Source organism: Cheilinus undulatus, linkage group 16 (assembly GCF_018320785.1).
Source record: "Cheilinus undulatus linkage group 16, ASM1832078v1, whole genome shotgun sequence".
NCBI lineage: Eukaryota > Metazoa > Chordata > Actinopteri > Labriformes > Labridae > Cheilinus > Cheilinus undulatus.
In genome coordinates, this window is record NC_054880.1 from 37,727,534 (window position 1) to 37,739,671 (window position 12,138).

The 12,138-nt window shown below is 40.2% G+C and overlaps 1 protein-coding gene across 1 annotated transcript in view; it reads left to right on the top strand.

Moving 5' to 3' along the window:
• zgc:85777 (uncharacterized protein LOC405871 homolog) overlaps nucleotides 1–12,138 on the top strand; it is a 41,129-nt gene that overhangs the window by 24,831 nt on the left and 4,160 nt on the right. The window contains exons 3-7 of the mRNA XM_041808348.1: nucleotides 3,469–3,598; nucleotides 7,970–8,076; nucleotides 8,426–8,593; nucleotides 8,835–9,008; nucleotides 10,988–11,149. Coding sequence (XP_041664282.1) covers nucleotides 3,469–3,598; nucleotides 7,970–8,076; nucleotides 8,426–8,593; nucleotides 8,835–9,008; nucleotides 10,988–11,149 — 741 coding nt within the window. The remainder of the gene's footprint in view (nucleotides 1–3,468; nucleotides 3,599–7,969; nucleotides 8,077–8,425; nucleotides 8,594–8,834; nucleotides 9,009–10,987; nucleotides 11,150–12,138) is intronic.

A 12,138-nucleotide genomic window follows, 5' to 3' on the forward strand; every position in this document is an offset into this window, starting at 1 on the left:
TTGTCCTTAAGTATTGAGTTTATTATTATAAAAAGACAGCCTATTCATTTCTGAGCCCATGAAGCAGCTGATGATGAAAGGCAAGAGACAGAAAATGTGATGAGGATAACTGTCACAAAATGGTATTTTAAATGTAATTTGTAATTGGCTCTTCAACTCCATTAAGGACCCCGGGTCTTTGCAAATGTCTCCATTACAAGAATTCAGGAAAAAGACATCCACTTTCTACTTTTTCAGTAAATGGATTTTTCCTAAGATCAAAATCAGGATTGCTTTTCTGGGTCAAAAGGATGTGATTACACCGAGATGACAGAGACCCTTATCTGCAGCATGCTGCTGCTGTGCTTTTCACACATACTTACAGACAGCACAATTAGTGATAACATGCTGTTATCAATTAAAGCCCTTGCTCCGATAACAACAGATCAGCTCAGATTAGTATGGTTGTGAACTGGTGTGTTTGTGCTGAAACATGCCACCTAGGGCAGGGTTGTATTACAGAGATAAGAGGAAAGAGGAAAAGTGAGTGTGAGGCTAGTTTAAGGTGATTGATGTGGTAATGATCTATATTCATCCAGTGTGGCATTGCTCAACTATTTATTCTCCCTCTTTCAACTGAGCATCAAAGGTCCACATCTGTTTATCCATGTGCAAATAAATGATAAACACTCACAAAACTCTTTACAATAAACAATGAAGTGGAAGCCAGGACACATTTTCCTTGTGGGGAATACAAAGTGTACCCTAAATTTTATCATATTGTACCAGAGTGCATTGAGCCCCAGCGCTCTGCATGAAATCATTTCAGGTTGTTTCGTATTCTTTCATGTTGTATCCTATCCTATCCTATCCTATCCTATCCTATCCTATCCTATCCTTTTGTTTGTATCCTATCCTATCCTATCCTATCCTATCCTATCCTATCCTTTTGTTTGTATCCTATCCTATCCTATCCTATCCTATCCTATCCTATCCTATCCTATCCTTTTGTTTGTATCCTATCCTATCCTATCCTATCCTATCCTACCGTTTGTATCCTATCCTATCCTATCCTATCCTATCCTATCCTTTTGTTTGTATCCTGTCCTATCCTATCCCATCCTATCCTATTCTATCCTATCCTATCCTATCCTATCCTATCCTATCCTTTTGTTTGTATCCTGTCCTATCCTATCCCATCCTATCCTATTCTATCCTAACCTATCCTATCCTATCCTATCCTACCGTTTGTATCCTATCCTATCCTATCCTATCCTATTCTATCCTATCCTATCCTATCCTATCCTTTTGTTTGTATCCTATCCTATCCTATCCTATCCTTTTGTTTGTATCCTATCCTATCCTATCCTATCCTACCCTATTGTTTGTATCCTCCCCTATCCTATCCTATCCTGTGCTATCCTATTCTATCCTATCCTTTTGTTTATATCCTATCCTATCCTATCCTATCCTAACCTATCCTGTGCTATCCTATCCTATTCTATCCTATCCTATCCTATCCTATCCTATCCTATCCCATCCTATCCTGTGCTATCCTATCCTATCCTAACCTATTCTATCCTATCCTATCCTATCCTGTGCTATCCTATCCTATTCTATCCTATCCTATCCTATCCTATCCTATCCTATCCTGTGCTATCCTATCCTATTCTATCCTATCCTATCCTATCCTATCCTATCCTATCCTATCCCATCCTATCCTGTGCTATCCTATCCTATCCTAACCTATTCTATCCTATCCTATCCTATCCTTAACCTATCCTATCCTATCCTATCCTATCCTATCCTATCCTATCCTGTGCTATCCTATCCTATTCTATCCTATCCTATCCTATCCTATCCTATCCTATCCCATCCTATCCTGTGCTATCCTATCCTATCCTAACCTATTCTATCCTATCCTATCCTATCCTATCCTATCCTATCCTATCCTATCATTTGTATCCTATCCTATACTATTGTTTGTATCCTATCCTATCCTATCCTATCCTATCCTATCATTTGTATCCTATCCTATACTATTGTTTGTATCCTATCCTATCCTATCCTATCCCATCCTATCCCATTCTACCCCATCCTATCCCATCCTATCCTATCCTGTGCTATCCTATCCTATCCTTTTGTTTGTATCCTATCCTATCCTATCCTATCCTATCCTATCCTATCCTATTCTGTCCTATCTTTTTGTTTATATCCTATCCTATCCTATCCTATCCTGTCCTATCCTTTTGTTGGTTTCCTATCCTATCCTATCCTATCCTATCCTATCCTATCCTATCCTATCCTTTCCTATCCTATCCTATCCTATCCTATCCTATCCTATCCTTTTGTTGGTTTCCTATCCTATCCTTTCCTATCCTATCCTATCCTATCCTATCCTATCCTATCCTATCCTATCCTATCCTATCCTTTCCTATCCTATCATATCCTATCCTACCGTTTGTATCCTATCCTATCCTATCCTATGCTATCCTATGCTATCCTATCCTATCCTATCCTATCCTCTGCTATCCTATCCTATCCTATCCTATCCTATCCTATTCTATCCTGTGCTATCCTATCCTATTCTATCCTGTTCTATCCTATCCTATCCTATCCTTACCTATTCTTTCCTGTGCTATCCTATCCCATCCTATCCTATCCTATCATATCCTATCTTATCCTTTTGTTTGTATCCTATCCTATCTTATGCTTTCCTATCATATTGATCATATATCATATACCATCCTATTTTATGCTGTCCTATTCCAGCATTTCATTCATCCACCTGTTATCCTGTTGGGATCGCATGGGGCCTGGCGCCTATCCCAACTGTCATTGGTCGAGAGGCAAGGTATACCCTGGACTGGTCACCAGTCAATCACAGGGCTGACATGTAGAGACAGACAACCAGGCACACTCACATTCACACCTACGGCCGATTTAGAGTTACAGTTAACCTAATAAGCATGTTTTTGGTGGTGGGAGGAAACAGGAGTCCCCGGAGAGAAGCCACGCATGCACGAGAACATGCACAGGAAGCATACCAGGGTCCTTCTTGCTGTGAGGCAACAGTGCTAACCCCTGTGCCGCTGACGTGCAGCCCGAATCCTGTCTCTCTACCAGGATTGCCCAGTGCTGCATTGCTCCTCTATGTCTCAGTCAGCTGCATGCACCAGCAGTTTTCTTCTCACACGCATGCAAATGCGTGACCACCCGAACAACAAGACATGGTCAGAGAGCTCATCAATCAACCAACCAACTGGAAGGTGTCAAGCCTTTCTCAGCCGGTGTGCCATAGCTCCCTGGGGTGCCTTCAAAGTAATTATATGCAACCATGAATATGCACATTATTAACTATCCCAACATTGACATCAAAATTTTCTCATTTCCCCTTTTCTTGAAGTCATGTCAGATGGGGTTAGATCAGGTCATATTGTGTCAAACTGTCGTCAGTAGTTGAAGGACTTTGTGTTTTGTCCCTTGCAGAGTATGGAGGCCTGGGCCTGGACTTCAGCTACAGCGTGGCTGTGTCAGAGGAGCTGGGGAACATCCGCTGTGGAGGCGTCCCAATGGCAATTGGTGTACAGACTGACATGGCTACTCCTGCACTAGCCAGGTAATGTAGCACATAAGGTAAAAGCATGTGAGGATTTGTTGATATATTCCTCTGGTATTTGTCTGCAGTGAAAAGTTTGCAGCCTGGAATAACAAAACCCCAAACTCTGGACGGTTTGTATGGATGACACATCTCTATGTAAATGTACATTTAGCCCGTGGCTTCAGTCTCCCTCCTCTGCTGCCTTCTCTTGTCAAGAGGACGACAACCAGTGGGTGACTCAGGCAACAATGTCTGCTTTGTGTTATTTTTTTCTTTTTTACGCCACCACTAAAGCCACTTGTGTTAGAGCTGAAGCACAATTTTGAGCATTCATACTTCAGGGATGTGTTTCATTTTGAGGTGATAAAAGGTTGATTCTGTTGTTCCCCTCAGGCAGCCGTTTTGGTTGTGTTAAGCCTGCAGATGAGTGTGTCGTGTTTGAAGTATGAGTTCTTCAAACAAACCCTGTTCAAACACTTTGAGTAGCACATGTAGTTCTGACATTTTCTTTATTTTTGGTCCATCTCTTTAGCATCTGTCCATGTGTCTGAAAGTGTTTGTAGATTTTTATTGGTGTGTCATGAAATAGCTAGTTAGGATCCATTTACTCTGATCAAAAATGATGTAAGCATTTTCACAGTATACGCTGACAGCCTTCGACTGACTTGGTCACTGGAGGACCTGCTCATAGATTTATAGAATTTGTTTTATTCATAGAATGATACGAGCATTGTGAAGGGAAGGCCTGAAACACATGATGTGTACAAACCCTTAGAGCTCATGTGGCATAGATCCATGCAGCAGGCACACCCCTTTGTAAATTGCGTGGTAACTTTTAAACCGTAAGTCGCAGGCATTAACTTGTTTGTTTCCTATGAAAGCTCTCTGTTGTGCTTTTCTTATTATGTTCTTCATGCATTTGTAGCTCTTACAGAACATTTTCTTGTGAGTCCAGAACTTGGCTGACTTTCCGGGGTCTCTGAGATCAGCTTTGTTGCAAAGTGACATGTTTAAAACGTTAATAACTTTTGAACCATAAGTCATAGTTGTTTGCTACTCTCGATGTCTCCGTAGCCCTAAAGGATGTTCTAGCAAGCCTGGAGTTTCGGTTACTTTCAGGGTCTCTAAAGATTAAATCCACAGCCTTATTATCCGATAATAAGTGTCTTTTATTACATTTCTTTTTACATTTTAATCCATTTTCGATCCTTTACTTTGGCCTTCTGCCATGGGCATTGCCATATTGTTTTCCCCTCAATACATTGTGGGAGGGGCTGTCGACCAATAGCAAGCTGTTGCGTCTCTACTGCTTTGAGGAATGGCACAAATGAATCTAACTACATAAAACCGTATGGAATTTTTTGTTTGTATGAAGATATTTTGAAAACCTTTAGTCACAGAATGTTTATTTTTTTTACTATTTGTCCCCAAGAGATGGGAGAACAAGTCTCTGCCAAAGAAAAGGCTTGTCAAGTGACATTACTGTAGTAGATATATTCTTAAAGCCCAGGTTGCCCTGAAAAAAGGGTATAGAGCCTGACGGTGCACCACAGGCACAAGCTTTTTAAGACAAAAAGTCCAGACGAGACATGATGGTGAAAAAAAGCTGTGAGCTCTAAGGGTTAAATGTTATCAAATGTTTATATCAGATTACATTTGATTTAAATAAAACCTAACAGCACATTTGCCTTGACTTACATTAAGAAAGGGTATTAAAGATGTAAGCTTATTTAAAAAATCATATTTGTAAACTCAGTGAGTCTACTGGTTTTACATAACCTCACTATACAAAGTACAGCTATAAATAATGAGACTCCACTTATGAGGATAAAACGACTTGGTTAACAGCCACACCGAGTTATTTATTAATCGTTGGGTATTAAGTAGGGCTGGGCAATTAATTGAAAATTAGATTAAATCGCTATATGGCCCACTGCCATTTTCAAATCACAAAAGGTGCCATGTTTCTTTGACCTGAAACTTGTGTCAAAATTGCAGATTTATTTTTTTTTGCAGCAGCAGAGATGTCATGCATGACATATCATGCAATCATTCAAGTGCCATTTTTTTTACACAAGTCTAGATCAAATCCTACCTTCATTTTTGTGATTTTTTTAATGCAACAAGAGAATTGTGCAACCCGTGTTTAAGAATGAAAGAGAGTTAAGGAATAATTGCATGTCAAATCTCAATTGAAATAATGGGGGGGGGGGGGATCACAGTTAGGTTATTTTCCAAAATCGTTCAGCCCTAGGATTAAGTCAAGTTAAATTAAGTAAGCTTCCAGTAAGTGGCGTCTTTTCACTGATAGCTACTGACTGAAGTACATGGGTTTTTGCTAAGCGTCAAAAACTGATTAGCTTAGAAGTTTTGCAAACATCAACTTGACATTTTTGGTGAAACTGAGCAAAAAAGCAGCCGAATCTTTTGGTACTTTACTGAGGTGTATGTGGAGCTCTGCATGTCATACTAACGTGTGTTTGAAATAGGGCTGAACAATTTGGGGATATAATCCAACTGCAATTTTTTTCCCTCAGTATTACAATTTGATAAGCTAATATTTTTCTAGTTCCTCATCTTCTGTATTTTCCAACAAACACAAGCAAAAAAATAATTCTATATTATAACCAACACAGTATTAGCTGAAACAAGGGTGGAACAATTTTGAAAAAATATCTCATTGTGATGATTTTGACCCATATTGCAAATTGGATATGAATTGTTCATACGAAAAAGACAAAAATGAAGAAAGTAGGATTGTTCGTTGACTATTCTTAAAAACATTGTACTTGAATGATTGCATAATAAGTAATGCATGACATCTCTGCAGCAAAAAAAAGTTAATGTTAAAAAACTGGCATTTTTACACAAATTTCAGGTTAAAGAAATATTGCAGCTTCTACAATTTGATAATTGCAGCAGTCCATATTGCGATTTAATCTGAGTTCCAGTTAATTGCCCAGCCCTTGTTTGAATGACACAAAAAATTGTATGAAGGCAGAGAGAATGTCAAAGACCATGATTGTCTGGGTGCCCATGCACATCAGAAACCTCTGAAAAGGGGAAAAGACAGCAAAGTGCAAGGGTCATCATCTACATTTGTGTAAGGACTGGCTTTTTCCTCGACAGGCACTCTGGGGCTGAAAACTCAAACAAACTAAAAAATTAGAATGGTCTAACTGACATATTTTATTTAAATATTTATATTTTCTTTTGAATTATTTAAATTTTAGCTTTTAAAAGTGAGATCAGTCCCTACACTGCAGCCAGCCACATGGAGGTGATTGAGATATTTTAGCTGAATATTTCTGGTGCTGTCATGTTGTCCATCACTGGGTTTGATTCTGCTATAATCTGTTGAGATATGTCAAAACAGCAGCTTTAATCAAGACAGGTCTGATGAATCCAAGTTTAACAAGCATTATATTTGCTTCCAACAGCTGACAGGTGGATTTCCAAAAAAATAATGAAATATAAAGTCATTCCTGATGAAATCTTGTGGAAAAAACATGGAGCATAGCCCAGCTGTCACTGGGCGAGAGATGGGGTACACCCGGGACAGGCTGCCAGTCAATCACACGGCAGACATAAAGAGACAGACAACTAGGCATTCACATCTACAGCCAACCCATGCATGCTCAGGGAGAACATGCAAACCCTGCATAGAACGACCCTGACCCTGACTGGGAAGTGAACCAGGAACCTTCTTGCTGTGAGGCAACAGCAACCCCTGCACCACTGTGCAGCCCCCAAGAACAGATAGATCTCTAAGAAACCAACATTATCTGCTTCATTAGATACTGGTCATACTCTGTTTTAAATAAAGCCCATAAAAAAGTTCAAAGTCAAATCCTCCATGATCCAGACTTTTCTAATTGTGGTACTGCTGCATTTTAGTTGTTACAGAATTAAATCTCATGTTCAGCTCTTTGATGTAATTCAAATTCCTAGAACCTGTGTGTTTAATCAGAACGTATCTGGTTATTGTTTGTCTCACCCGTGTAATGCCTTTGCTGTTCGTGTGATATCTTCCTGCTCTGACACAGCTGCTGGTGACAAGAGACAGAATTCAGTGAAACAGACTGCTGGACTCTCCAGAGTTTAATTAGGGGATCTACTCTCGCCTGCAACAAGCTCTCAGTACTCAGACAGCAGAAAAGAAAAAAATGCAGGGGAATACCATGGAGGCTTCACGATAAGACTGTCCCACTTGAAATGCCTTTGCCTGTGTCATTGCAGTGATTTTTAAGCTCACAGCTGCTGTTTAGTTTCTCTTGATTTACAGCTAAGAGTTGGCAAGCTGTACTATGAATGAAGAAAATACTGAAATCAGCATGACTGCTAATTTAGAGTCCAAACATTTTTGCATGTATGCGTCTGTATGTGCAGGTTTGGTTCAGCTGAGTTAAAGGAGGAATTCCTCCTTCCCTCCATCATGGGAGACAAAGTGGCCTGCCTCGGTGTGAGCGAAGTTGGAGCCGGCTCTGATGTCTCAAGTGTGTCTCTACTCCTTTATCCTCTGATCATTTATCATCATTTCATTAGCTTTAAGCTCAGTAAGGACCATTTTGAATCCTTGAGCACTGTGATAATGATTAAAAACTTGAAAAGCCTGAAATGGGAGACCTATATATTTAACATGGTACTGGTATTTTCTCAAGGGGAAGGATGGCATGCATTAATACAGGCTGAAATCCAGTCTTTTTCTTTTCTAGATTAGAGTAAAATATACAAGTTTCAGTGAAACTCTGCTTTACAGAAACTTTAGAGAAGCTAAAATTGCAATCATGTCCCCAATCTGTCTCTCTTTCTCTTACCATCCATGTCTATCACATATTCATGCAGGCATCATTACTAAGGCTGTGAAAAAAGGGGATGAATATGTGATCAACGGGGGGAAGATGTGGACTACAAACGGGACCCAGGCTGATTGGATGTGTCTCCTCGCCAACACCAGTGACGGGCCTCCACACAGGAATAAATCTCTCATCTGTCTGCCCATGAACCTGCCCGGTAAGTCGGATATTGCAGCACAAACACCAGCAGAACATAAAAGCCAGACAGATTATATGTAACCATAATTTTAGTCTCTGGCCTGGATGAGGATGTTAACAAAAGTCAAACAAGTTAAAGAACATCGGTATCTGCATCAGTCTGATTTTCACAATCAGTCCATCACTGTTTAATCGCTCTTTTTTTAGCATCTATTTTTAGCAGCTTTGATGCATGATGACGTCTATTTTGGTTTCTGCAGGTGTACACATCGCACGCAAGATTGATAAAATGGGTATGTGGTCCTCGGACACAGCGCAAGTGTTCTTCGATGACGTCCGTGTTCCCTGCAAGAACATCATCGGCCAGGAAGGCATGGGCTTCACCTATCAGATGCTTCAGTTCCAGGAAGAGAGGCTGTGGGCTGTGGCTAATAGTGAGTTCCCCTCTCCCACATCATCCAGTGAATTTCCTCCCTGGTCTCAGAAAGCTTCTGATGAATCGTAGGGTTTATTGTGTTAATGGTTTCATTTCCATTTTAGTTTCCAAAAATTAGGGAGTTCAGGTCTCATAGCTGAAGCCATTAATCTCCTGTGGAGTGGTTGTTTACTTTTCATTTTGAGTAATAAGCCCAAGTCAATGTTTTCTTGTGGCTCAGCTGTGTTAAAGTGAAACTGTGCATACTTTCACTCAGTCTGGTACTGATGCATCAGTCTGCCTGGCCTGTTAAATTCCACTGGTGTCATCAGAGACCCGAATTTTAAGCGCTCAGACTCTTGAAAAGGTGGTATCTTACATACAGTGCCGTGAAAAAGTATTTGCCCCCTTTCTGATGCCTGATGTTTTTGCATTTGCAATCTGAATGATTATTTCATATTTTAAGGGGGGGGGGGGGCAAATCTATCTGGCCAATGTGAAAAAGTAATTCCCTCCCCTTGTTAAATCCTGATTTAACTGTGATTTACCGTAGTTTTTGAAAGCAGAGTTCAATTTTACTGGCCACATCCAGGCCTGATTACCACCAGATTTGTTGAATGAAGAAATCACTTAAATAGAAGCTGCCAGACAAAGTGAAGTAGGCTAAAAGATCTCATAAAGAAACACATCATGTCACGATCTAAAGAAATTCAAGAACAAATGAGAAACAAAGTGATTGAAATCTATCAGTCTGGAAAAGGTTACAAAGCCATTTCCAAGGCTTTGGGACTTCAGCGAACCACAGTCAGAGCTATAATCCACAAATGGAGAAAACAGGGAACAGTAGTGAACCTTTCCAGGAGTGATCAGCCAACCAAAATGACTCCAAGAGTGCAACGACGACTCATCCAGGAGGTCCCAAAAGGACCCAGAATGACATCTAAAGGCGTCACTGGCCTCAGTTAAGGTCAGGGTTTGACTGAACCATAAGAAAGACACAGGGCAAAAATGGCATCCAAGGGAGAGTTCCAAGGCCAAAACCACTGCTGATAAAACAGAACATAAAGGCTTGTCTCACATTTGCCAACAAACATCCTGATGATCCCCAAGACTTTTGGAGAAATATTCTGTGGACTGATGAAACAAAAGTTGAGCTTTTTGGAAGGTGTGCGGCCATTACATCTGGCATAAAAATAACAGCATTTGATATAAAGAACATCATGCCAGCAGTCAAACATGGTGGTGTCAGTCTGATGGTCTGGGGCTGCTTTGCTGCTTCAGGACCTGGACCATTTGCTGTGATTGATGGAACAATGAATTCTGCTGTCTACCAGAAAATCCTGAAGGCCAACGTCTGGCCATCAGTTCGTGTCCTCAAGCTCAAGTGCTCTTGGGTTATGCAGCAGGACAACGACACAAACTATACCAGCAAGTTCACCTCTGAATGGCTAAAAATAAACAAAATTAAGGTTTTGGAGTGGCCCAGTCAAAGTTTGGACTTAAATTTAATTGAGATGCTGTGGTGTGACCTTGAACGGGCAGTTTATGATGGTAAACCCTCCAATATGGCTGAGGTAAAGTAATTCTGTGAAGAAGAGTGGGTCAAAATTCCTCCACAGTGATGAGAAAATCTCATCACCAGTTATCACAAACAATTGATTTCAGTGATTGCTGCCAAGGGTGGCACAACCAGGTCTTAGGTTCAGGGGGAAATTAGTTTTTCACACAGGGCCAGATAGGTTTGGACCCCCCCCCCAAAAGATTAAATAATTACTCACACACTGCATTTTCTATTTACTTGGGTTTTCTTTGTGAAATATAAAAATTGGTTTGATGATCCAAAACATTTAAGTGTGATAAATATGCCAAAATATCAGGGATCAGAAAGGGGGCAAATACTTTTTCATGGCACTGTAATCCACACCAAACACTTGCACCACAAATGGAAGCAGAGATAACAGGATCTGTTACTGTCCATCTGTCTCCTAACTCCTCCAGTCATCACCACATTGGACATCACTATTCAGGAAACCATCCAGTACACACGGCAGAGGAAGATCTTCAAGCAGCCCGTCCTCTACCACCAGACGGTTCACTTCAGGTTGGCAGAACTGCAGACGGAGGTTGAGCTGCTGCGCTCCCTCCTCTACCGTGCAACAGGTGGGTCCACTTTAGAGATACATGAATCGTAATAGCAAAATCTCTGTCCTTGGGTTATCAGTGGAAACAAATTATATTTTCAAAAAGTTCATACATTTGCAACATGCAGCTTTCATCATCCTATCAAAGATAAAGTTATTTTCCCTCCATATATTTCAAAATACCCCTGAAATCCACCAGGAATGTTCATTGCTTTCGTGTAGGGAAAATTACATCAAATGAAGTCATGCAGCTCTGCTTTTAAACTTTTTTCCATTCAGAAGACTAAGGCTTCAGTAACAAAGGCCACAGTTGACTCAGCTCTGCAAGAATGATATGAATGCCAAACAGGCCTTGAATGGGTAATTTGTTCACATCAGATGCAGCAGGTCTAAAAGACCAAGGTAATTTTCTATCCTTTAGCTAACGATGAACAACAAAGTGGCCACCCTCCTTTTGACAGGTTTTCTTTTCCAAGCTTTGGAATCAAATTCCTTCTCTCTAGATTTAAGTAGTCATTTAATATGTTTTTGAAACTGTTTTTATAGAAGCATCAACACAGAAGCGGGAGAGATGTTCTGAATATCAAGACTGCGGTGATTCAGTTGTAGACACAAGGCCTCAGGCATGGTACTACTTTTATACAACAGTTCAAGGACCAGATTATAGAAGAAAAATTAAAAAAACAATCATTTTTTTTGCTACCAACTCAGCTACTATGGTTTGGTACATTCTCCCTCCTTCTTGCTGTGTCCTTTGTTTTGATGGTCTCCACATACCAGCTACCTTTACGTTGATGTCTTAATTAATGATTCAGTGTTAAAACTTCCGTTTATGTTCTCTGTGTCAGCTCTCATGGAAGGATTCTCGTCCAGTCAGAATACAGAGTCAGAACTTACAGTTGTATCATAGAAAGGGGTGGAAAGTAACTGATCACATTGACTCAAGTTACTGTGTAAAAAATAAATTAAAATATTAAAATATTATTTAAAAGTTCATTTCTCCCATGA